The sequence below is a fragment of the Nansenia antarctica genome (genome assembly GCF_963989245.1).
Source record: "Nansenia antarctica genome assembly, chromosome: 4".
NCBI lineage: Eukaryota > Metazoa > Chordata > Actinopteri > Argentiniformes > Microstomatidae > Nansenia > Nansenia antarctica.
Genome location: NC_137689.1, coordinates 1,509,366 through 1,536,865, shown reverse-complemented (window position 1 = coordinate 1,536,865; position 27,500 = coordinate 1,509,366). Strand labels below are relative to the sequence as shown.

The following is a 27,500-nucleotide window of genomic DNA, read 5'->3' as shown; positions in this document are numbered from 1 at the left end:
TTACCGTTCGGAAAGAAAACAGCACACCTCATCTTCCCCTCCTGACGTTACAGATAACTCAATTACCCACGATACAGCTCGGTTATGTGGCAACAAGTTGAGAAGAAATGTTCACATGTTTTCAGTTTGTTTTCAGTTTGCGGGACACAGGGGATAAGTGAAGTAATGTCTGTTGATGTCTCTGGGTATGGTTCTGGTAATTGGTTCTTCTGGCAATTGGACCTGAACTAAACTACGTTTGCCTTCTTAGCCTCGTTAGCCATGGTAATATCACAAGAGATGTGTTGAAATGTTGGAGAAAATAGAGACAGCGTCCAGTGTCTTTAAATGTTAAATGGCATTTAAGAAAGTGTATTATTACAGCTTGTTTCCATGTTTGAAACTAGTTAGTATGGGTTTGGATGCCTGTGCAGGTATACTGCACTTACCTGACTTTCTTTTACTGTGCATATAAACAAACATGAAACTCAACTCAACTGATCAGGGTGATATACTGTACTACACCCTCATACACCTGTATGACTGTACTACACCCTCAGGTACTCACCTGTATGACAGCACTGAACCAGCAGGTGTTCCCTACGTTGCGGATGCCCACGGGCCAGTCCTCCTGGCGGGTCCACTCCGCCGGGCTGCAGCTCTCCCCCTGGGCCTCGCTGCGCCTCCTCTTCACCCGCGCTGCGCTCTCCTCCGCACTGGCCTCCAGGGCCCTGGAACACACCCATGTTTCAGATTTTTCAGCCTAATTCGGTTGTTAAGTCGTGACGTGTTTCCGGGTCCAAAGTTGGCTGAGGCGCTCTCTTCGAAATGCCTCAGTAATATTAATAATAATTCATTATATTTATATAGCGCTTTTCCGAGGCTCAAAGACGCTGACAATATGGGGAAAACGGGAAAGTGCTGCTGTGTCCCTTGTTGTATGAATAGATCCGAGTCTAAAAAACGATTGAACTGTCATTCTACCGCTGTAGTACACTGGTACTCTGGTGTGGGTGAAGTTTTTGTTTGGACCCGGAAATTGCTAAACGTCACGTTTGACGTCAGACTTAACAACCGAATACTCAGCATTGACAGCTCTCTTATGCTGCACAAATTATATGACGGCTTCACACTCTATTTACGCCGTAGGGCACTGTAGATATGATACAAGCTTAAGTCTGACTTAGTACATTGTGAAAAGGAGCAGCTGAGGGTGTGATGGTGAAGTGTTTCGTACCTGTTCAGCTCTCTCTCCTCTGCTTGGGACTCCTGCAGACTGAGCTCAATGGCAGTCTGGAGGTCATCTTTAGGAGCACCTAGAGAGAGAGACATCAAAGAGACAGCACCATCAAAACATGTGTAGCGTAGATGTTTGAAATGAGTGTTGGAATGCCAATCTAAAAATAGCCAACTTAAGTTGGAATGTGAGCAATGGAAAACTGATTTTCCTGCTCCATCACCAGTGACGATCACTAGTATATTTTCAGCCCCTCCTGCACACCTCCCTGCCCACAGCAGGCCTACCTTTCTGGGCCTCCCAGGCCTCCCTGCTGGCCTCTGTGTCTGCCGGCTCCTCCTGGCCCTGGTCCTCCTCCGGGGGCTGTGTGGTGAGCAGGCCCACGGCATGGCTGATGTCCCCCTGGCTGGCCTGGTCACACACAGACAACACTGGGCGTTAGAACCCTAACCCTCACCCAAGACCTCCAGACCTACACTAGCCTGGTCACACACACAACACTGGGCGTTAGAACCCTAACCCTAACCCAAGACCTCCAGACCTACACTAGCTTGGTCACACAGACAACACTGGGCGTTAGAACCCTAACCATAACCCAAGACCTCCAGACCTACACTAGCTTGGTCACACAGACAACACTGGGCGTTAGAACCCTAACCCTCACCCAAGACCTCCAGACCTACACTGGCCTGGTCACACAGACAACACTGGGCGTTAGAACCCTAACCCTCACCCAAGACCTCCAGACCTACACTAGCCTGGTCACACACACACAACACTGGGCGTTAGGGTTCCAGCCTGTTTCTGCTTTGGATAATGACAAAGGAGATTGCATAACAGCCTGGCACCCAGACCTTAGGCAAGGCTGATTCCTGACCTTAACTTTAACCCATATGGGACTGAGCCACGCCCACTAGCCAGCCAGCCGTAACCCTGACCCCTGATTGGTCCTTGGGTCAGTTGGATCCTTCTCAATAATAATCAGTTCTAATAGGGGCCTAGAGATAAGGAGACAAGGGGGGGACACATCAAGTCAAGATGGTAACTCTCCTAACCCCGTTGGTCTTCACTTATGAAGTGTAAACTATGTAGGTTTTCCCTCCAGCAGCCAGACAGTTTTGACTTAGTGACATCATCATCTCAGTGACATCATCATCTCAGTGACATCATCATCTCAGTGACATCATCATCTCAGTGACATCATCATCTCAGTGACATCATCATCGCAGTGACATCATCATCTCAGTCGGAAGCAGCAGTGTTGGATTCTGACAGAGGGGCTACAGCTGTGGCTGTGGTATGTAATTCTGTCACAACAATATCATTCATTATAACAAAAGAATCTGTTGGCATTTAAAATAACTCTCATTGAAGTCACCTTGTAGTCTCTCTCTAGAGATAGGCCTTTTATTTAGTGATCTGTACAATAACATAATATATGTTTGGTGCACAGGTTTAACAAATGCTTTTGGTAGGAGGCCACCAGAGCCATCAAATACAAATAAACCTAGAATTAGCAATGCCTTTGGTCATACTGTTATCACAGGGTTAGAACATGGGTCATACTGTCATCACAGGGTTAGAACATGGGTCATACTGTCATCACAGGGTTAGAACATGGGTCATACTGTCACCACAGGGTTAGAACATGGGTCATACTGTCACCACAGGGTTAGAACATGGGTCATGCTGTCATCACAGGGTTATAACATGGGTCATACTGTCACCACAGGGTTAGAACATGGGTCATACTGTCATCACAGGGTTAGAACATGGGTCATACTGTCACCACAGGGTTAGAACATGGGTCATGCTGTCATCACAGGGTTATAACATGGGTCATACTGTCACCACAGGGTTAGAACATGGGTCATACGGTCACCACAGGGTTAGAACATGGGTCATACTGTCACCACAGGGTTAGAACATGGGTCATACTGTCATCACAGGGTTAGAACATGGGTCATGCTGTCATCACAGGGTTAGAACATGGGTCATACTGTTATCACAGGGTTAGAACATGGGTCATACTGTCACCACAGGGTTAGAACATGGGTCATGCTGTCATCACAGGGTTATAACATGGGTCATACTGTTATCACAGGGTTAGAACATGGGTCATACTGTCATCACAGGGTTAGAACATGGGTCATACTGTCACCACAGGGTTAGAACATGGGTCATACTGTCACCACAGGGTTAGAACATGGTTGAACAGGCAGTGTTGGTGACTCACGTTCAGGGCTCTCTGCAGGATCTGGAGGTCCTGGATGCCTGTGATCTCTTTCAGCTGGTTCAGCAGCATTTCTCTCTGTGGAGAGAAAACGCAAGAAGTCAACAAATGACCGTCTCACTGACAGCCCCAGATGTAATCTCGTTATGAAGGCATGTATGTAGTTACTCATTATCGGCCAAGATCAGCAGGAAATCATATTCTAGAAGTCAGGGATAATTGATATAATTTCCTTCCCTTCCTATTCTGTGTGATTCTGTTTTCCGATGATTATCATCCTTACTTTTAACCGCTAGCCTTAATGCTGATTGGCCGATTGACAGATGAACTAGGGCAGTTTCATGTAAAATGACCCATGAGGACCAAAGTGTGTCTTCACATCAGAGCATCAGAGCATCATATCAAATATGTCAAAGGACCTCAGATTGTACGATGTAGTGGAAAGACATGCGTTGTGTCTGTCCCGACTCATCTCGATTATTTCATCCCATTACCCTTGTTTTTCATATATTTGTGCTAGGATAGTGTCGTATATTTTTACACATTAATAGCCTTCTTATATAACGTATATCTTACACATATATTCACGTATATTTTACACATATTACACGTATATTTTTATTACTTCATATATACTTTATTAATACTTTATTATTTCATTACAAATGACGCGGGGAGATTTTCAATTGTCGCACATGCGCAGACACACACACACGCACATGCACGCCCCCGAGGGTCTAGGCCAATCAGAGGCCTAGAAGGAAGGATCATGATTGGCCAAGAACATACTGTGATGTGATTGGCTGAGGGCCGCTATAAAACCCTGTGCGGAGTCTGGAGCTCAGTCTGTCTTCTGTCTACCTCTCCTCACGTTGTGACTGTTTTGTGTGCCTGTAATCTGAGGACCCGATCTTTTTTGAATAAATACTCTTTAACTTTGGCCAGGAGTTTTTACCTCTTCTTTGATCACTGAAACAGAGAAAATATTCGACATAAGTGGCGAGCTAGCCAGGAGAATCCATAGCTTTGGATGACCGGCCGTTTTGCAACTCTTCAAGTCAACAAAGGGTAAGTCTCTGCTGAATTCGCCAGGACAAGGCGGAGCTGTGCAAAATAGACTGTGTATATCAAATAAGCTATATTTAAAACGAATCTTGAAGTATATAACTGGGTAGAGGTTAGTCAGAGAGAGCCGGGTTGTAAAACCTGTATTGGGAAAAGCGTTTTAATTGTACGATTTTTATCGTGTGTGTGGTAATTGTGGTACAGCAGAGAATGAGCTGCTTGTAGTCTTGTTTTGAGAACAAGGTATTAGCACAAAAGCTAGGGAGAGACGTTTTCCTAGCGGGCTAATAAATGTGGTTTGTATCAGACAATAGTCTGATGGAGTGTAAAAGAATGAGAATTCTTGGTTAATGTGGTTTGTAAGTAAGTGTTTGTCAGGAGATAGCTCTATTCAATGGTATGGAATCTGAATTCCTAGTTTGAAAGAGCAGAGTCCGTGTTAGTGAGCAGAAAATAGCGCTATTTTAAAGATATACATTGTTAATTTACTTGAGAGCACGGAGGAAAAACGTGGCTTTAGTAGAAAGGGCGCCATTTTTTCTTTGTCTGAAACGCATGTCAGACCCGCGGACACAGGCCGCTAGTTGAAAGGGCGCCAATTTTTTCCTTTGTCTGAAACGCATGTCAGACCCGCGGACACAGGCCGCTAGTTGAAAGGGCGCCATTTTTTCTTTTGTGTGAATGCATGTCAGACACGTGGAGACAGGGCCTATAGTTGAAAGGGCGCCATTTTTTTCCTTTGTCTGAATGCATGCAGACTCAGTGGACACACAGAGCCTCTACTAGAAAGCATACGCCATTTTAGGAGTATTTGAATAAGATTATCTTGGCAAATAATACGTTTAACTGCCTTGGAAGATATTCTTGAAATTGCTGTGTCGTGAAATAATAATAATTATTGTGGAAAAACAATGTTGTGTTGTGAAGATTAATCTTACAGTCCACAGCGGTTTGGTAAGTAGAACAAAGGAGTGTTGAGTGGCCTCTTCCCCCCCTGACATCCATTTTTTCAAATACACACGCGCGGGTTTGATAGATTTCAGTACTCATCTCTTAAAAGATAACGATAAAACCATACACATAGACTAGTATTGATAAAAATAGAGATATAGTGAATTGATCTCGGGGTATTTCAAATAAGTTTAAAGGTACGGTTACTCGGAAAACAGGGGCCAGCACATTTCAAACACAGAGAGAGCATGCGGAGCGAATAGGCCCGCTTACAGAATATTGGTGAAAGAATCTAAAAGGTTAATGCATAGATTGATGTTGTGAATGACTTTTCAGTATTACATTGATTTAATTAATTACTTATCAGTTGAATTAATTATTCAGATCATTCATTTTCTGTTTCCCAAAACAATTGATTGATTCCATAAGTTTTAAATCAATGTATATGATGATATAGTGAATAATTCTAACTAATCATTCATTCCTTTCACTTAACAATTGATTTATGTATAGATTGTAAAAGTAAAAAAGATAGATTGTGAGTTTTAGGTAAGATATAGTCATTCTGTAAGACATTTTCAGTGTGGCGCCCTCTACTGGTCAAAACACGATAAGACGTTTTTAATTATTTACTGCCATCTAGTGGAAAACACGATAAGACGTTTTTAATTATTTACTGCCATCTAGTGGAAGAAACACGATAAGACATTTTTAATTATTTACTGCCCTCTAGTGGACGAAACACGATAAGACATTTTTTAATTGTTTGCTGCCCTCCAGTGGACGGAATACGATAAGACACTTTGGAACACTGGTCCTCCATCAGTGCATCCGCCTGAGGTCGACGAAATAGTCTTTTACAATAATAAATGGATGGTTACTTCAATTAATTTAAGTAATTACAAATTGATTGAATTAATTATTCAGATTATTTCATTTTCAGTTTTCACAAAACTTTGATCAATTGGTTTATAGTGGTCTAGGGATGACGTTTTCTTTCACAGGATTATATCAATGAAGTGTAAATGACTAAGTCTAGTTGATTGTGCATTCCTTCCGAGTAGCAGGTCGATTTCTTTACAGATTGTAATTGATAATTAATCATTTTATTCCTTCCAAATGACAAGTCGATTTCTTTACAGGTTGTAATTAATATTCGTGTTTTACATCTTTTTATTTGAAGTTAAGTTCTGTTTTCACAGTTCTTGATTAAAGAATAGCAGAACAGTTTCTATCTGAGGATTGATCAATCAAGGGGTTGTGGATCAGAAAGACTTAGAGCGTGACCTGCTTTTGTAATTTGAAAATTGTGTTGAACAGCCTTTGTAGTTTAATAATTAAGTTGACCTGAACTATAATTAGTATTGATTGAGCAATTAAGTGACACACATTCATACATAATAAGGGAAAAAACCATTTAGATTAAAACACATACACATAGATTACATTTAAGTCAATAATACACAATACCACTGAAACAATCCGTTGTTCTGGAGTTGTAGTGTTCTGTGTGGACAGTTGACACAGTTAAGAGTTGGACTAGCATCTGTTTAGCAGATACAGCAACAGAAGGTGGGTTGTAAGAAAAGTACACCTTATAGCATATTTTCAGCATATTAAGCAGTATAAATATTTCAGACATGGGAGCCAAACCCAGTAACATTGTGAGGGCTGTTAATACAGACAAGGGAATATTAGCAAATTCATCCCCTGTGGCTATAGTGGAAAAAATGAATCCTCTTGTTAAGGAGATTAGCAAAATATCAACGAAATGGAATATTCGTTGGGCAGACATTGAACAACCATGGCCAGCAGAGGGCACCTTTGATTTACAATTAATTGCAACATTGGAGATACTTATCAATGCACATAAGGCGCATCAAAAAGGAAAGATTAGATCAGAGAAACGCAGGTTAGAGTTAGCTATTTTAGACCTCTTCAAGGTAGAGGGGCAGAAAGTAGCATTAGCTTGGAATGAGAAAACAGCTCACATGGATCCAGAAAAAAGAGATGAATTGGCCAAAGCAATGGAAGAGAAAGTGAACATTCCATTCTCACACACAGCTCCAATCTCCAGTCCTCCTCCCTATGCCAAGAGACTGGAGGACAATTCTCAGCGGATCTACCCTCAGGTCCCTGTCCTAAGTACGAGCGGAACCTTCACTATCCAAGATAAGGATGAAAATGTACTAGAGAGGGGAAGAGCGAGAGTGACCGTGGACTTCGAACCAGAGAACAGGTCAGGTGCCAAACAGAAAAAGAAGGAGGAGCCGAGGGGAAAAGGGGACGACAGGAGGGACAAGACGGATGACGGTGAAGATGGCAGTGGAGGTGATAGCAAAGATTCCAGTGATGACAGCAATGCACAAGGAGGCTACAGTGCTCCGATAAGAAAACTACTAGCCAGGGCCGAAAAGCAGGGAGGGAAAATACGCTATAAGAAGGGAAAAGAAGAAAACAGTTCTGAAGATGAGCAGAAGTCTCTGAAGGTAGGGAAGAGAAGAGAGAGCTTAAAGCAAAAGAAGAAGAAGCTGCAGGAAGACAGGGAGGAAGAGGAGGGAGAAAGGAGGGCAAGAAAACTCCGTGCGAAAATCCTAAGAAACGAAGAAGACTACAGACAACAGCTGCAGGACCTAGACGTAGAGAGAGAAACGTATCGTCAATCTCAAGCGGCAGCATCACCTGCATCCCGGTTGAACTCCCCAAGGTCCGGAGCGACACCAAGGCGGGAAGTAAAAACGGAGCCACAAGTAAGCGATTATGAAACAGCATCGGAAGAAGAGGAAACTCAGGGGAACTTCCCAGTGCTGATTCGAGGTAACCAGATGGAATATCGTCCTTGGAATCATACAGATCTGTCAGAAGTGATAGAAAAACTCCCAGTCCTGGAAGATGGTGGCCACCCCTGGACGACGCAAGTCGACGTGAGATTGACAGGAACGCACGCTGCTATGGGAGACTTGAAAAGACTCTTAGCTACCATTACAGGATTGGACACCATGCAGGAAATATTGATGAAGGCGGGACTTCATAGATATATCGATACATCCGTTTATGATCCAGAACTCTTCGCAGCAAACAGAGGCAAGCTGTGGAAGGCAATCAGAGAAACATACCCTACTCACATTCACCCAGACAATGTCATTGTGAAGCCACTGGGGGGAGATGAAAATCCCCGGGGGTTTGTTGCCCGTGTGCACTCTCAATGGAGAAGTGTGACAGGGAAGGATGCCGAAGATAACCCGTTAGAAAAAGCCATAATCAGGGAAAAGATTCAACAAGGTCTCCCTACCCCAGTTAAGAACAAGTTAGCAGAAGTGGTGGGGCTACGACACATGAGCAAGGCTGTTTATATAGACAACATAGCACACCAAGTAGAATTATTTAGAAAGAAGATTCAGACACAGAAGGCACAAGACGAGGACTCACTCAGAAAACTAACTCAAGTGCAATTGACAGAAGGCAAGAAAACCAGAGAGAGAGAGCAGACTATAGCCCTACAGGTCCCATCTCAGCCACAGCAACTGCAAATTGTCCCTCCCCAGTCATACCCACAGGGGCCACCAGGGGTGCAAGTGGTTCCATACCAGCCATACAACCAGCCTGGCCAAGGACCACCACAAGAGGGATGGACCACAGCACCAAGGAAGATGCTAGGACCATGTTTCATATGTGGCCAGTATGGACACTTAAAACGTACCTGCTTTAAGAAGAACCAGGGGGGCGCAGGGGGGAAACAAAAAGGAGGATATAAGCCCCCTGCTGCACCGGCTCCAGGAGTGGTGAACCCCTATGGAGGCCCAGCAGCTGCGATATAGGGGTGCCCAGAAGATCCGAAAGGGGGGTGCCAGCTGGTGGTGACAAACAGGCCTGAAGATGAACCTACAATATGGGTGTCGGTCAACCAACGTCCATTAGAATTGATGGTGGACAGTGGAGCAGCCTACACTTGTCTGAAGCCTGAAGACGCCACGCACCTTCCTATGTCTGGGAAATATGTGAAGACAATCGGATTCGAGGGAATTAAACAGCTGATCCCTACCACTGAGCTTGTAAGCTTAGAGTACAAAGGACAGAGAGCAGATCTGTCAATACTTGTATCAGAACACACGCCAATAGGGCTACTAGGGAGAGATGCACTATGCCAGTTAAATTGTACCGTGAAATGCACACCTGACGGCTGTCAGGTGACAGTGCCACAAGAGAACAGACAGCTGTCTGTCATGATGGACAACAACGCATCTATGGTATATTGGGTGGGAGGGCTTAGCCCAGACCTAATGGAACCAGCAAGGATGTGGGACAATTATATCCTGGCACACATGGCAGAGGCCAGAAGGCCTACTGATCCATTGCATTGTACACTCCAGTATTTCAGAGAAGTTGCAGATGCAACCCCAGATGAGTGGCTGAAGCATCAGCCAAAACAGGTACAGCTTAGTACAAGTTGTATAATCCTAGGCCCTCAGGGAGTGGCTATGAAGATAAACAGTGACACTTATCTAGATCAGGAGCATAAGATTGAGGGTAGCATCCCTCATGTGACACTTATGATATCTGAACACTATAAGCAGAAGCATTTAGGGGCAATGATGGCAGACTCAGAAAAAGCCAGATTTGTAACGACAAAAGAAAACCCTGCTATCTGGAGGAGCATTGATGGACAGTTCACAAAACTGATGATCTCTGCTCAAGGAATAGGACATCCGCAGACTGTGAAGCTAATGAACCAGCTAATCCTTCCTGTACAAGCTGACAGAGACCTCAGAGAAGAAATGATGCAGAATGTGCCAGCCGACCTGTGGGCAAAGAACAGTACAGACATTGGATTTGTGAAATCAGCTCGTCCATTGAGAGTTGAACTCATACCGGGTGCAGAACCCCCTTGGAAAAACCAATACCCATTGAAACAGGAAGCAATTGATGGAATTGAGCCACAGATCAAAGGACTGTTAGAGGCAGGAGTCCTGAAGATAACTCAATATCCGTTAAGCAATACACCTCTTCTGCCAGTGACGAAACCTGATGGTTCATATCGGCTGGTACATGACCTACGGGCTGTGAATGAGGTAGTTGTCAGCTATCCAGCTGAAGTTCCTGATCCTCATGTGCTGTTGACTCAGATTCCATCTACAGCCAAAGTGTTTACAGTGATTGATTTATGCGGGGCTTTCTTTTCTATACCTCTTAGTGTAGAAAGTCAAGGGTTATTTGGGTTTACCTACAAAGGTCAGCATTATCAATATACCAGAATGCCACAGGGGTACAAACACAGTCCTCATGTTTTTAATCAGGTCTTAAGGGAGGACTTAGACGGGTTAGAACAGATGATAAGTAGTACTGCCATTCAGTACATGGATGACATACTCCTTTGTGCCCCAGATGAAGAAACATGTCACAGGGATTCCGTTAAACTGTTAAAGGTTTTGGCGGAGAAGGGACACAAGGTGTCTAAAAAGAAGCTACAGTATTGTCAGGGAAAGGTAACTTACTTAGGACAATCCATTACACAGGGACATCGCAGCGTCACAAATGAACATTTGGAAGCTATTCAGAAGGCTCCAAAACCACGAACGGTTAGGGAAATGATGATGTTTTTGGGCATTACTGGGTATAGTTCAGCATGGGTGGAGGATTACACTAGACTAGTCGCTCCATTGAGGGGGATGATTAAGGAAACAGGTAGTGATAACCTCCAATCTTGCATTACTTGGACAAGGGAAGCTGATTTGGCGTTTGAGACAATTAAACACAAATTGCAAGAAGCGCCAGCTTTAGCGCTTCCAGATTATTCCAAAGAATTTGGATTGTATGTTTCTTCTTCAGCCGAGGGGAAGTATGCCTGCGCTGTTCTCACGCAACCAACAGGCATTGGACCTAGTCCACAGCCCATAGCCTATTACTCTGTCGCATATTCAGAGGTAGAAATGGGTTTCGCGCCATGCTACAGAGCAATGGCCGGGGCTTATCTTATGTACGAGAAGGCAACAACTTTAACAATGGGGTACCCAATTACCATTCTCTGCCACCACAGTCTAAGGAACCTCTTGAATCAAGGCAAGTACACTTTGACGATGCCTAGGATTAGGGATTATTACAGGATGTTGGAAAGGGAAGATGTAACATTACTAAGATGTAACACACTTAACCCAGCAGAGACCTTGCCAACCCCAGAAGATGGGGAACCACACGATTGTGTGAAAGAAGCTACGAGGTACTCTAAGCTTAGAGCAGATCTACTAGCTTTGCCTTTAAAGGAAGCTGACGTTGAGTATTGGACTGATGGATCTTGTTACCGGGTAGGAGAAAATTTACGTGCCGGGTATGCCATAGTCCGATCCCAAAATTCGGAGTTCATTGTGGAACAAGCCGAGGCTGTTCCTCAGCCTTGTTCAGCTCAGTTGGCTGAATTGATTGCCCTCACAGAAGCATGCAATTTGGGAACCGGACAAAGAGTGACAGTATACACCGACTCTGCCTATGCCCACAATGTGTGTCATTTACATGGAGCTGTATGGAAGGGACGGGGTTTTAAGAAAACTGATGGTTCGCCTATTCAGCACCACGCTCAAATCATGAAGCTGTTACAAGCCATGATGAAACCAAGGGAATTAGCCATAGTGAAGTGTGCCGCACACAGATCTGACTCATCACATGTCACACAAGGTAACAGGGCTGCAGATGATGCAGCCAAAGCTATTACAGGAGCAGACAAAGCAGGTAAAGTTCTGCTGGTCACACATGAAGTACAGTTACAGGGCATGGTCACGCTTGAGGATTTGTTGATGTTACAGAGTGAGGCAAATGCGCTAGACAAAAACCTATGGTTAACAAGGGGAGCTAGTCAGGATGACACAGGTCTATGGAGAAATCATGAGGGACTGGTTGTGGCACCCCCAGATTTATTAGGCGTACTGATACAGGAAGCCCATGGATTAGCACATGTGTCCAGGGGGGAGGTAAGACGCAAGATCACCAAGGAATATGGTTTTTGGGCTCCATATTTGTTGGAACAAATAGACCATATCCTTGGTCAATGTGTGGGCTGTTTGAAGAACAATATCAGACCTGGAATACCAGTGGGAACTGGGCATATCCCTACCCCAAACGGGCCAATGAAACATTTAGTGATTGACTATGTGGACATGATTCAACCTGTTGCAGGATACAGGTACATGCTAGTTGTAGTAGACAGGTTCAGCAGATGGGTAGAAGCTTGCCCCACTCGAAGAAAGGATGCTCAGTCTGTAGCAAAGTTCCTATGCAGGGAAGTCATGCCTAGGTTTGGAATTCCAGATAGGATATCGTCAGACAATGGTAAGGAATTTGTGGATAAGACGGTAAAGCTTATACTACAAAAGTTGGGAATCAAGCAGAGACTTGGGTGTATTTACTCACCTCAAAGCCAGGGGATAGTAGAGAGGATGAACGGGGTCCTTAAGAACCGTCTTTCTAAGGTCTGTAAGCATACAGGTCTTAATTGGTTGGAAGGACTCCCTCTTGCATTGATGGCCTGTCGTTCCAGTGAGATTCGAGGGCTGCACTTGACTCCCCATGAACTGGTAATGGGGAGGATAATGACAGCTCCCTGTGTACGAACCAGTGGGAAAGGGCCAAGTTTGGCTCTCCTGGAGAGTGACATGAAAGCCTATGTACAGTACATGACTAACCGGCAAAAGAGTATCTCTTCTTATGTGCTCCACAAACAGGAACGTGAAGAGGAGGTGAACGCACAGGAGAGGAAGGACGCGTTGCAACCGGGTGACAAGGTATACGTGAAGGTCTACAGACGGAAGTGGCATGAGGCTCGACGGGAAGGACCATACGAGGTCGTTCGGTGCACTGGGACTGCCCTCCAAATCAAGGGGTCCCCCACCTGGTATCACGTTCATCACTGCATCAAGGCACCCAATGAGGACGATGAGGGAGAACCTCAGCAGGATGGTGAGGAGACCCCTGGGGACGAGGAAGTCCACAGCTTGGACATCCAGGCTGACGAAGATGTTGGTGAGTATCTGCGCCATGATGCAGATGATGCCGGGGGCCTCGTCCCAGACCCTGTCCAGCCCACTGATGAGTGGGCCAACGGAGACCGTGAAGGATCCAGTGACTGCGACACCCCTCTTGGGGGTTCTACCAAGCCTGGTGTTGCCCCTGTTGTCACCCCTTCCGACCCTGACAATGCTCCAGACGGAGATGTCAGCAACCCGGGCGGCTGCCCGGACCGAGGTACCATTGAGAGACACAGACCTGTCAGTGATACACCTCAACCAGACAGACCCCGTAAAACACCAAGGCCAATTAGGAGGAAACTCAAGCCATGCCGTTTCAGAGACTAATATACCCCTTAGTGTTCCTACCCCATTGACTTCTTTGGACAATGTTACACTTTACTCACACACTGTTATGCCTGGACGTCAGAGAAGAATGATCATAGCAAGTAGAGCTTTTGCTTGCCCACATTCACGTTGTACTGTTGATGATTGTTTGATCTATACCGCCGAAGCGAGCGAGTGGTATTTATTGGATACTACATATGTTACACTTGATCAACACTCAAGCAACACGCAAGAAACTCGTGTGACATTAACTAATGTTGACCAGGGGTTGAACTCGTATTGGTGTGCTAGACGTGATATCGGTGAACAGGTGTCTAGTAAATCCAACAATTTCAAGGACAAAGTTTGTAGGACCAGGCCTGACTTTCCACACCACTATAGGTTGGACTGTGAGAAATTGGTGCATAAATATGTTCACGATGAGTTACCAGGAAAGGTTGAAAATGTTGCTGTGAAGGCTCCTACGAAGGCGATTGTAGTCGCTACTGACGATTATTTGTTGTATGATTCTAATCACCTGGGGACACGGTCCCACCCTAATTCTGCCACTAGTATCATGAAAGATTTTGCTTCAAAAATGAATTATTCTGATTGCTGGATTTGTCAACAGGTCCCTGTAAGTGCGTCTGCTCCTATGTTTTTCCCCATACCGTTAACTAAAGCAGAATGGCTTCATTATAATTGGCAGGGTTTAGCCCCATTTGTTTTACAGGGCAAGAACCAGAGCTCTTCTTGTCAGCCCAGCACGATTCTGGTTCCTTTAAATTCTTCCTATGCAGGTGTGGATATTGGTGTGTTGGAACGTCTGACAGCAGCGGTTAACAAACACCATAGGCCTAGCGGTGTGGGGAAGGTTATTATTGATAGGCTTACACATTTGTCACAACCAACAGGTCCGAAGAAGATATATATTATCCAAGCTATGTTCGCTCAATTAAATGGTACTGCATTGAGTCCTCATCTGTCATGTTCTGGGAGTGTGACTTCTACACGGTGGAGGGGTTCAGTTGTTATTTCTGGATTAAAATGTAAAGTTGTTGATTGTGCTATGGTGCCTCAAATGAAATTACATGATACCAATACTACCAGACGGCAGAAAGGCACCACGCAGCTTAAAGTCATGCCTCTCGTAAATATTACAACCTGTATTGACTTTCAAGTACGGCCCAAGAGAAGCGCGGTTCGTCAGTTAGGGGCCGCGTCTTGTATAGGTGGAACCATGTTCTTGTATCCTGGTACGGAGCTTCAACTCCCGGAACATGTGTTTCTTGTGTGTGATAATGATGCATTCTCTAAGCTTCCTGCTTTGATTGAGGGTGTTTGTTATTTGGCTCATCTGATACCTTTGATTAGGAAAGTTACTCGGGAGGAGATGTCTGTACTTCACAAACAAGCAACCCATCGTAGTCGTAGGGCGTTGTCTACCGCTCAGAAGTTTTTTGGCCTAATATTCCCAAGTTATGGTGTCTACAACTCTCAGACTGAATTAAGTGCCCTATCATCCGTTCTTGAGAAACACATTAATGCTTCGGATGCTGTAGTGTCTGCCCTGGCCACTGAATTGACTGAAACTAAGAATGTAGCTCTCCAAAATAGAATGGCTTTGGACATTATTTTGGCCAGTCAGGGTGGTACTTGTGCTTTGATAGGCGGTGAATGCTGCAGTTATATTTCGGATTCTGGTAACGCTTTGTATGATTTTCATGAATCTAACAAGAAGGGTGTAGAGGATTTACATAAAGAACACGGTTGGAATATGTTAGATTTCTTTGATTCTGCTTTTTCAGGTATTGGTAATATGATCAGGTCCGTCGCTATTATTTTTGTTGTCATTATCATCTGTATTATGTTACTTGGTATTTTGATCAAATGTTGTGGAAAGTGTATTTCTGATGTTCCTATTAATGCTTTAATGTTGACCAACATAGCTGATGAGCAAAAGCTGGATTCTGTTTTGCTTTCTGATTTTGTTTCCTCCTTTGATGATTTGTTTATTAAGTGATGTTTTATGATTATTTGCTTCGATTACTGTTTGTTTCTTTCTATATCATGTGATTGATGTCAGTTGAGAAGTGGTGTGGTGGTTATGCAAAGATAGGAAAGCGGTTCTGTTCCTAGCACAACGAAGAAAACGCTCTTGACTGGGAAAGGATATCAATCTGAGACAGCGGTAAAGGCTGTTCTCCAACTGGGTTCATGTGCTAGTAACCTCTGTCCCTGGCGCTTCAAGGACAAAGAAAACATCGGTCGTTGGAAGTTTCTATATTAATTTGTGCATGATGGACTGTGTTTAGTTTAATTGTGGTTGTTATTTTCAAGATTCTTTTTATTATTGGTTGGTTTCTATTTTTTGCATGATGTCTTTGGGTTCTTAATAGTTATTTTTTATTTTATTTTTTTTTATTTTTTATTTTTTTTATTTTTTTTTTTTATATTTTCTTAGCTGTGATATGTGGGGTTTGTGTTTTTGTTTTGGTTTATGTGATCATTTAGTTTCGGAACACCCTCTGGGTGGTCCGAGGGGGGATGTGTCGTATATTTTTACACATTAATAGCCTTCTTATATAACGTATATCTTACACATATATTCACGTATATTTTACACATATTACACGTATATTTTTATTACTTCATATATACTTTATTAATACTTTATTATTTCATTACAAATGACGCGGGGAGATTTTCAATTGTCGCACATGCGCAGACACACACACACGCACATGCACGCCCCCGAGGGTCTAGGCCAATCAGAGGCCTAGAAGGAAGGATCATGATTGGCCAAGAACATACTGTGATGTGATTGGCTGAGGGCCGCTATAAAACCCTGTGTGGAGTCTGGAGCTCAGTCTGTCTTCTGTCTACCTCTCCTCACGTTGTGACTGTTTTGTGTGCCTGTAATCTGAGGACCCGATCTTTTTTGAATAAATACTCTTTAACTTTGGCCAGGAGTTTTTACCTCTTCTTTGATCACTGAAACAGAGAAAATATTCGACATAAGCACAGTGTGTTCTTCAGCTCACAGCGATTTCTACACACTCCGGCAGGGGGGGGAATCAAAACCAACAACCTGCAGATTCCCCACAAGAAGAAGAAGAAACCAACATGGCGACCAACAGAGTTCAGCAGGGGAGTGATCGCGTCCCTATGATGATTGATGTGCTGGTTAGAGATGTGGAGGAATGCAGAGCTCCAGTCCTGGCATGGCTGGATGCCGTTCGGTCTCCTGTGGCGAGGCAGACAGCTACTCTCACTGACATCCCAGCCGCCCTGAAGCCTTATACAGGGTTAGTTAGCCTTCTACACACAACATACTGATGGATAATCAGTTTTCTTGTTGGACTTCAGGAGAACTATGGATTACCTGATGATCTATGGACAAGAACAGCAGGTTTGTAATGCCTGTTCTTTTTTTCTTTTTTTTTAATGTAAGGGTTTCAGACCCTTAACAGACCCTTGAACTCAGATGTTAAACCACCTGCCAAGGTGTTGGTGTGCTGTGACCCGTGCCTACCTAACATCTCACCTATCTGAGGATCAAACTGGTTTTATCAGCGGGTGTCAGTAGTCTTCTAGTGTACGCCGACTACTGAACATTCTTCTTTCCCTTTCCCCTTAATAAATTAATTAATTAATTAATTTATTTATTAATTTATTAATTAATTAATTTAAAAAATATATATTTTTTTTTATTATTATTATTTTTTTATTTGCCACTTTAAGAAATGTTGGTTTTGGGTCACGGCTGTGTCGAACTCTGTGTGTGACTTTATGCAGATGATCTTTTGTTTTCTCTCACCAAGTTAACTGTGTTGGCGACATTTTGTGACATTTTGCACATTCTGAACACGTTTGGATCATTTTCACCGTAAGTTTAATATTCTTAAAAGCAAATGTTTTCCTATTAACCTTCAGGAATCCTGCCATTTCACGTATCTCCCACTAGCTGTCGCTATTTAGGTGTAAACATTTCACATTCACTTCCATCACTTCACAAGAACAACATTACACACTTTATCTTTACCACTAAAGATAAAGCAGACCTGCAACTCTGGGACAGTTTACAGTTTAGGAAAATCCAATCTGTTGAGGTGAATGTTTTACAGAGGTTACTGTTTCTCTTTCAATCTCTTCCAATGTTCCTACCTTTATTCATTGTGTTGTATAAGATGGTTTCAGCGTTTATTTGGAGAGGCAGGACTCCTACAGTATGAATATAACTCTACAGAGACGCAAACATGATGGTGCGATACCTAACTTATTGTTTTACTATTGGGCCCAATATTGATAAGGTTACCATGGGTGTAATGCCCTGGATACTGATCGGTGTATGACAGACAGGCAGGCAGACAGACAGACAGACAGACAGACAGACAGGCAGACAGACAGACCAGTCAGACAGACAGACAGACAGACAGGCAGTGAGACAGACAGACAGACAGACAGACAGACAGACAGACAGACAGAACCGCCCCAACAACAGTTGGACTTGCTGAAGAGAGTGTTCAAAGTTCAGAGTGCAAAGACACAGGTGGGTGTCATAGAACAGGAGCGGGGCTGAGGTATATTCCAGGTGTGTGGGGGAGGGGGGGGGGGGGTCAATTCAACAGTCTAATGGCCTGGGGGGGAAAGCTGCTTCCTGTTGGTCTGGGACTGGACACTCCGGTGCCGTCTGCCAGACTGAAGCAGAGAGAAGAGGGCAGGACTGGGGGGGGGGGGGGGGGGGGGGGTCTCCCTGTCTCCCTCTCTCTCTCTCTCTCTCTCTCTCTCTCTCTCTCTCTCTCTCCCATTTCTCAGAGTAGATGGCGTGGACGGCTGGGAGCCGTTCTCACCTCTCTTAGCAGAGCATCACGGTGGTGAGCAGAGCAGCTGTCCTACCAGGCGCTGATGCAGGCAGACAGGAGGCCCTGCTGATGCAGGCAGACAGGAGGCCCTCAGCGCTGATGCAGGCAGACAGGAGGCCCTCAGCGGCCCTCAGCGGCGCTCCTGGACGAGCTTGTGAGGATCTGGGGGGATTTGCCAGATGTCCTCAGCCTCAGCTGAGGAGAAACAGACTCTGACGTGCCGACTTGATCACTTTGTGGGAGTGAGCTGCCTGCGTAAGGTCCCTGGTGACACCCAGGAACCTGAAGCTATTAATCGTCTCCACTACACTTCAGACACTTCCCTGTGTCTTCCTGGAGTCCACCACCGTCAGCTCCTTGGTGTTGCTGATATTCAGAGAGAGATTGTTTGTTTTTTATCCTCTCTGGTGATGCTCTTCTGTCAGGCCATATTCAATTGTTGTTTGTTTTGAGGACTTTTTGGTCTCTAAAATCTTAGCATCAGGAAATTAAATGCATGTTCAATTGGATTTAAATCTGAAGATTGAATTGGCCAATCAAGGACTTCTTGATTCTTTTTGGCCCTGAAGGACTCACTAGTTGCTATGGCAATGCTATGCTATGGCCGTATGTTTGGGGTCATTGTCTCACTGTATGATGAAGCACCGTCCAATCAATTTGGAGGCTTTTGTTTGTTTGTTTGTTTGTTTGTTTGTTTGTTTGTACTCCAGCAGACAAGATGTTTCTGTACACAATAATCCATTCTGCTGCTGTCGTCAGCTGTAACATCATCAACTAACAGAGGTTATCCAGTTCTTGTGGCAGCTACACCACCTCACCCTCCACCGTGTCTCACAGATGAGGTGGTATGCTGTAAATCTTAGGTCATGTTCTCACATGAAAGTCTGAATCGAGACCCGGAGCAAGTGGATGACTTCACAACATTGTTGCATAAATTATTTCTCTGATTTGCGTTCTCACAGCCCTTCATGTAAACAAAGTAACATACGCAATCGAAGCAACAGACGTGGTAGTTGATCAAAGCGAACTTTATCCTAAACTCTGTTTCAAGTGAAGCAAATGTTCTAGTGAGAACACCCCCTTAGACAGATCCCTTTTTCTCCAAACTTTCGTCTTCAATCACTCTGGTGCAAAATATTGGTCTTGTTATTTGTCCACAAGACGGTTTTCTAGACCTCTGCAGGTTTAGATAAGACAACTATAACCTGACCATCCTGCAGGCTTTAGGTAAGGCAACTATAACCTGACCATCCTGCAGGCTTTAAGTCAGACAACTGTAACCTGGCCATTCTGCAGGCTTTAGGTAAGACAACTATAACCTGGCCATTCTGCAGGCTTTAGGTAAGACAACTATAACCTGACCATCCTGCAGGCTTTAGGTCAGACAACTATAACCTGGCCATTCTGCAGGCTTTAGGTAAGACAACTATAACCTGGCCATTCTGCAGGCTTTAGGTAAGACAACTATAACCTGGCCATTCTGCAGGCTTTAGGTCAGACAACTATAACCTGGCCATCCTGCAGGCTTTAGGTAAGACAACTATAACCTGGCCATTCTGCAGGCTTTAGGTAAGACAACTATAACCTGGCCATTCTGCAGGCTTTAGGTAAGACAACTATAACCTGGCCATCCTGCAGGCTTTAGGTAAGACAACTATAACCTGGCCATCCTGCAGGCTTTAGGTAAGACAACTATAACCTGGCCATCCTGCAGGCTTTAGGTAAGACAACTATAACCTGGCCATTCTGCAGGCTTTAGGTAAGACAACTATAACCTGGCCATTCTGCAGGCTTTAGGTAAGACAACTATAACCTGGCCATTCTGCAGGCTTTAGGTCAGACAACTATAACCTGGCCATTCTGCAGGCTTTAGGTAAGACAACTATAACCTGGCCATTCTGCAGGCTTTAGGTAAGACAACTATAACCTGGCCATTCTGCAGGCTTTAGGTAAGACAACTATAACCTGGCCATTCTGCAGGCTTTAGGTAAGACAACTATAACCTGACCATCCTGCAGGCTTTAGGTAAGGCAACTATAACCTGGCCATCCTGCAGGCTTTAGGTAAGACAACTATAACCTGGCCATCCTGCAGGCTTTAAGTCAGACAACTGTGAAATGGTAAATGGACTGACTTATATAGTGCCTTTATCCAAAGCGCTTCACAACGGCCTCTCATTCACCCATTCACACACACATTCACACACCAATGGCGGCAAGCTACCATGCAAGGCGCCGGCCCCGCTCACTGGGAGCAATTTGGGGTTCAGTGTCTTGCCCAAGGACACTTCGACATGTGGCCAGCCGGGGCTCGAACCGTCGATCTGCCAACCTTGCGATCATTAGACGGCGGCTCTACCTCCTGCGCCACAGCCTCTACCTCCTGAGACACAGCCTCTACCTCCTGAGACACAGCCTCTACCTCCTGAGACACAGCCTCTACCTCCTGAGACACAGCCTCTACCTCCTGCGCCACAGCCTCTACCTCCTGCGCCACAGCCTCTACCTCCTGAGACACAGCCTCTACCTCCTGAGACACAGCCTCTACCTCCTGAGACACAGCCTCTACCTCCTGAGACACAGCCTCTACCCCCTGAGACACAGCCTCTACCTCCTGAGACACAGCCTCTACCGCCTGCACCACAACCTCTACCTCCTGAGACACAGCCTCTACCTCCTGAGACACAGCCTCTACCTCCTGAGACACAGCCTCTACCTCCTGAGACACAGCTTCTACCTCCTGAGACACAGCCTCTACCTCCTGAGACACAGCCTCTACCTCCTGAGACACAACCTCTACCTCCACCAGCCTCTACCTCCTGCGCCACAGCCGCCCCCTAACCTGACCATCCTTTCTGAGGATAGTGGTTTGCACCTGGCAGTGAGGCCTCTGTTCAGCTGGTGGTATTCTGAGGATGGTCTCTGACACCTTCACGCCTACTTCCTGGAGTGTTCCTGATCTGGGGGACAGTTCTTTTGTTTCTCCTTAATTACGGTGGTGAAATACTTTGGTCATCCCTTCTCCCACTGTCGAAGTCTTCCTGTGTCTACCAACCCGTTTGTGATTGCTGATCTCCCCCAATCTGACAAAAGTGTTACCGTGGAATTGTCCATTATCGCTTTTGTATACATTTATACTATATCATAATTCTTTCCTTTCTTTAGAAAGTAAAACATTTTTATGGACAGGTTTGATGTGGCATGAATGAAAAGACATGGACCATAATCAACATGTGTTCAGGGTTAGGGTGCATTATGTCCCTCCAGACAACTGTTCTGTGTTCACCGGAAACACAACCCTAGTGGAAGATACTAAATGCCATACTCAACAACAAAGTAACCTTCCCCGAACACTTGACAATGGTGCTGCCTACTGCTGAAAGGTCATTTAAACATGAGCTTGTCGTAAAGTAACATGTAGGCCTAACATTTGAATTGCATTCATGCATAACCCATTTATACCTAAAACAATGTAAGTAAAAGTACTTTCAGCCTGTCTAAGCGGAAGTTTTGACACCACGCCGGTTGGTTAGTTCCTCTACAGTTAAGAGGACAGGGCCAGCTGAGAGGAGGGCTATATAAAGCCCCCCACCCCCACCCAGCAGGTGGAGATGTCAGTGTCACTGTGTGAAGACAAGACAGCCAGCCAGACACACACACACACACACACACACACACACACGCACACACACACACGCACACACACACACGCACACACACACGCAAACACACGCTCACACACACACACACACACACACGCTCACACACACACACACACACACACACACACACACACACACACACACACACACACAGTGGTAGCAGGGTGAAGCAGACTTATATGGACAGCTGGGGGTCTATCTGAGCTGGTCAGCCTCTATTTCGGGCTCTGACATGGAGACCTGCTATCTGCCTCTGTTTATCATTCCTCTCACCATGCCACTGGGCTTGACTGACAAAGGCAGTGGCTGTTTCTCTGACTAAGACCCTAAACACACTAAATACATCAAAGACCCCCCTGACACAAATAGAAGTTACCGTAACACTGTTGCCACAGAAGTTAGCAATTTCTTAGTCAGTGTAGCCTAAGGTCATAACGGATTAAAATGATAACTGAGAAGAAAATAGAAGCAATTCACTGAACTAACCCTCTATGCAAAATGCCAGAAAATATCTGTTGTCTTTTGATACACAGACATAGCTACCTAGGCCCAATGCATACTAACTAAGTCAGCCCTGGATCCACTGGCAAGATTACATCAATTATCAAATATAACAAGTAGGCTAAATGGATACACAAACATTGGAGAAACAGCTTCAGGATGTGCATGACATGTTGTTATGACTGGGTCACGTTAATGTCACTGGAATGATTGGCAACAACATACAACATGTCTGGTTGTCAGTGAATTAAATCCATCTAGTTCACTTCAATAAGCGGGACTTCAATTAGCGGGACCTATAATATAAACAGCGAAATAATAATAATGCTTCATTCACTGTGTCCACTAAATAACGTGTCATCGTGTTAATGAATTACCCGACTGTCACGGAGAAATAGGTTTGGGTTAGTTAGGTTTGGGTTAGTTGCTCGTCTCACGCAAGGTTAGGGAACTTTACTTGTTGCATTTCCATCATCTCCCTCCCTCCGTTACTCTGCTCACCGGAATCGTCAGCGAGTCCCCTGCATGGTGGTCACTCTGTCCTGCATGGTCACTCTGTGGTTCAACTCTCATGGCAGCAGAGGAGAGGATTCTCTGGTTGTTTCCCCAGATGCCTTCAGCCCGAGTCCGCGGACAGCTCAGAGCAGCTCCATGCGTCCTGGCAGAGAGGGAGGGAGGGAGGGAGGGGGAGGGAGGGAGGGAGGGAGGGAGGGAGGGAGGGAGAGAGGGAGGGAGAGAGGGAGGGAGGGAGGGAGGGAGGGAGGGAGGGAGGGAGGGAGGGAGGGAGGGAGGGAGGGAGGGAGGGAGGGAGGGAGGGAGGGAGGGAGGGAGGGAGGGAGAGAGGGAGAGAGGGAGGGAGAGAGGGAGAGAGGGAGGGAGGGAGCAGCTCCATGCGTCTCCTGTCAAACACACGGGTGTCAGAGCGCAACCAGATACGCGCATGTCCATGTCACGTTTTGGAGACAACCCAACTGTCTATCCACCACTATTTACTATTTACCTCACTATGACTCTGTCGTGTCCTCACTATGACTATGTCGTGTCCTCACTATGTCCTCACTATGACTCTGTCGTGTCCTCACTATGACTCTGTCGTGTCCTCACTATGACTCTGTCGTGTCCTCACTATGACTCTGTCGTGTCCTCACTATGACTATGTCGTGTCCTCACTATGACTCTGTCGTGTCCTCACTATGACTCTGTCGTGTCCTCACTACGTCCTCCTCACTATGACTCTGTCGTGTCCTCACTATGTCCTCACTATGACTATGTCGTGTCCTCACTATGACTATGTCGTGTCCTCACTATGACAATGTCGTGTCCTCACTATTTTTGTTCGATAACTTTGCAGTCAAGGTTACACCCAGGCAGCATCAGATTGAATGCTTAGGCCTACAGTAGGCTAGCAGTACCATTTTCTTCTTTTGAAAAAAGCTGTTTATGTTCCAGAGAAAAATTAAAACAAATATTGATAATGCTGCTAGGGGTGTGTAATCACTTACGGGAGCCAGGAGAAAAACATGATTGTGTTTATTAAGTAAACCAACTTATTAATATCAGTGGACCGACCATAGGCCTGTTATCTCAATAACAACAGCATCGTATGAATGAGATGCCCTTATAATATACATATCGTGACACAATACAGCTCTCTGAAGAAGAACCTCTGTACATTTGGTGAAGTTAGAATGATACGGTTCTATCTCCGTTTAGGGCAGTTCAGAGATATTGAGCGTCAACGTTTTTACATTCCATTATGTTTTGTGAGATGGAACCTTTGTATTTTATGAATTACTAACTAAAAAATGTCAACATTTTAAAAAATAACACCACACAGGCATTAATAAACACCTAATGGATCAGATTATGTAAAACTCAATTTTGACAAAAATGGAGAACCTTATAATTCTAACGTCACTAAATGTCCAGAGGTTCTTCTTCAGAGAGCTGTATTGTGTTTTTAAACAGACGAGTATGTAATGCAGAGTGGTCCAGTGTCATCTTACCCTGCTGATGGATAATCAATACCTCGGACACCAACACTTCCCCGCGCCCGTCCATTCCCTGCTGAGACACAGTAAAGAATAGACCTTAGTTTGGACGCATCTTTCTGCAGAAAGGAACATGTCATTGATGTGAAATCCATCCGGTAGTTTTGTGGAGGACAGATCTGGGCACAGCGGGATGTATGTGGGACCCGGAGCCTGCTCTCCCTCCTCCAGGACCATGCCTCTCACCTGCTCTCCCTCCACCAGGACCATGCCTCTCACCTGGCTGCTGCTCCTGCTCTCAGGTAAGAGCCACACCTTCATAGTCATCTGCGGACTGCGGCTTTGCTTGAAGTCAGATATTATTGACGACATATTGTGAGTGAGACACGGTACATTCTGATCCGTCATTACATCAAGTGACAACTTTGTTTTTAGAGATGAAACGTCTGAAATGCCAGTTAGTTATTGAATGGATATTGTTTTCTGTTTCTTATTTGTTACTAAAGCATCCTTTCTTTTCTGTTATTACAATTTATGTGACAAAATGAATAGCAGAGAGATCTGTCGTGTAGACTGACAACCTCCATTCAGATGTTTGATTAAATGTCCTAGGAACATAAATGCTGTGAAACCGGATATCTGTATTTTATGCCTTAAGTGCTGTTGAAGTGTTTTTTTTTTTTTTTAAAGGTTGTTCAACATTGTAGATATTTTTCCCATCACAATGAGCTCAGTCTCAGAGAGTTGAACGCACCATTAACGTTTCCTAATGTAAATCATGCGATCATACATTTTTGTTGATCGATATATATGGATTTATATTAGATATATTAGAGCTTTAAAAGCCATTCAAATGACTTAATCACGACCATAATCTTCCGTTTAGCCCCTCTGGTTGAACTGGTACCGGAGAAACCCAAGAGGTCTGCCCTGAACCAGCTCACCAGAACCCTGCTGCGGCAGTACGACTGCGGGGTCAGACCCGTCCAGAACTGGACCAGACCCACCGTCATCCACCTGGACGTCATCCTGCAGTCTGTTCTGGACGTGGTAAAGACCATCACTACCACACTGGGCTGTCTGAAACTCTCATACTGTGTATAGAAGAACATTTAAGCAATATCACAGGAGAGGGAGTGTGTTATACTGAATATCACAGGAGAGGGAGTGTGTTATACTGAATATCACAGGAGAGGGAGTGTGTTATACTGAATATCACACGAGAGGGAGTGTGTTATACTGAATATCACAGGAGAGGGAGTGTGTTATACTGAATATCACAGGAGAGGGAGTGTGTTATACTGAATATCACAGGAGAGGGAGTGTGTTATACTGAATATCACAGGAGAGGGAGTGTGTTATACTGAATATCACAGGAGAGGGAGTGTGTTATACTGAATATCACAGGAGAGGGAGTGTGTTATACTGAATATCACACGAGAGGGAGTGTGTTATACTGAATATCACAGGAGAGGGAGTGTGTTATACTGAATATCACAGGAGAGGGAGTGTGTTATACTGAATATCACAGGAGAGGGAGTGTGTTATACTGAATATCACAGGAGAGGGAGTGTGTTATACTGAATATCACAGGAGAGGGAGTGTGTTATACTGAATATCACACGAGAGGGAGTGTGTTATACTGAATATCACACGAGAGGGAGTGTGTTATACTGAATATCACACGAGAGGGAGTGTGTTATACTGAATATCACAGGAGAGGGAGTGTGTTATACTGAATATCACAGGAGAGGGAGTGTGTTATACTGAATATCACACGAGAGGGAGTGTGTTATACTGAATATCAGCACGGCTGTGATTGGGTCGTAGGTACGAGGCCGCAGGCTGATATTCAGTATAACAGCAAGACCTCGAGTGTGATATTGCTTTTATACAACAGTTCTACAGCGCAATTTATTAGTTAACAGTAATAAGTGACAACAGATTATGATTTGTTTGTTTATTTAATCATTTATTTTGGCTCCGTCAACAAATAATAGTTCCGCAACTGGACTGTTGCCTAGTAACCTGAACACAAACATCTGCAGGCTAGCTACTTTGTATTAACGGTCATTTCGGAGTGATACATATAGTTAAAAGTCCCAGTGCTGTTATACTGTATATCAGCACTCATGAAATGCCTCTTGTCCAATCAAATTACTTGGTCGGAACTAACTGTTGTATAAACATGAATAAGTACCTGATTTAGTTTACTCTAAGTATGAAGTATCTTTGTTTTATACAGTATTACAGGCAATATGAAAACACCACAATGCTAATACGTTTATAAATAAATACAATGTGAATTGTGTAGAGCTGCTCACTCCTAATCAGCATTACTCTTGGATTGTTCACTTTTTAAATGATTGTTTACAGGATGGAAAGACCCAGAAAGTCACCACAAGTATTTGGTACCGGCAGGTCAGTGTGCATTGTCTGGTTTCATGTGATGAGTGATAACCTCAATCTCTCAGTTCCCACACAAGGGAACACACAACCATCAGTGGTCCAGCCACAATATAAAATGTGTCTTTTTAGTTCCATTACTTCAATTACCTCGTCAGAGAATGATCACTTCCTGTTCCTAGTCTGAGTGAGTCTGAGTGAGAGAAACACAAACATGAAAATACAATCAGGATGTCATTAGTGTGTATCTGTGTGTGAGCCAGAGGATGTGAGTCTCAGACTCTCTCTCCATT

General features: G+C 44.5%; 2 protein-coding genes across 2 annotated transcripts in view; one reads left to right on the top strand and one right to left on the bottom strand.

Annotated features, from left to right (window-relative positions):
• The window catches only part of usp28 (ubiquitin specific peptidase 28), a gene marked incomplete at both ends in the record, with an annotated part of 30,278 nt that extends 26,757 nt beyond the window's left edge, over positions 1 to 3,521 (bottom strand). The window contains 4 exon segments of the mRNA XM_080528062.1: positions 548 to 710; positions 1,217 to 1,295; positions 1,504 to 1,627; positions 3,453 to 3,521. Coding sequence (XP_080384188.1) covers positions 548 to 710; positions 1,217 to 1,295; positions 1,504 to 1,627; positions 3,453 to 3,521 — 435 coding nt within the window.
• Positions 3,522 to 24,994: 21,473 nt separating this feature from the next.
• htr3b (5-hydroxytryptamine (serotonin) receptor 3B) overlaps positions 24,995 to 27,500 on the top strand; it is a gene marked incomplete at both ends in the record, with an annotated part of 10,749 nt that continues 8,243 nt past the window's right edge. Inside the window, 3 exon segments of the mRNA XM_080528061.1 lie at positions 24,995 to 25,103; positions 25,688 to 25,851; positions 27,178 to 27,222. Of these exon segments, the coding sequence (XP_080384187.1) occupies positions 24,995 to 25,103; positions 25,688 to 25,851; positions 27,178 to 27,222 (318 nt within the window).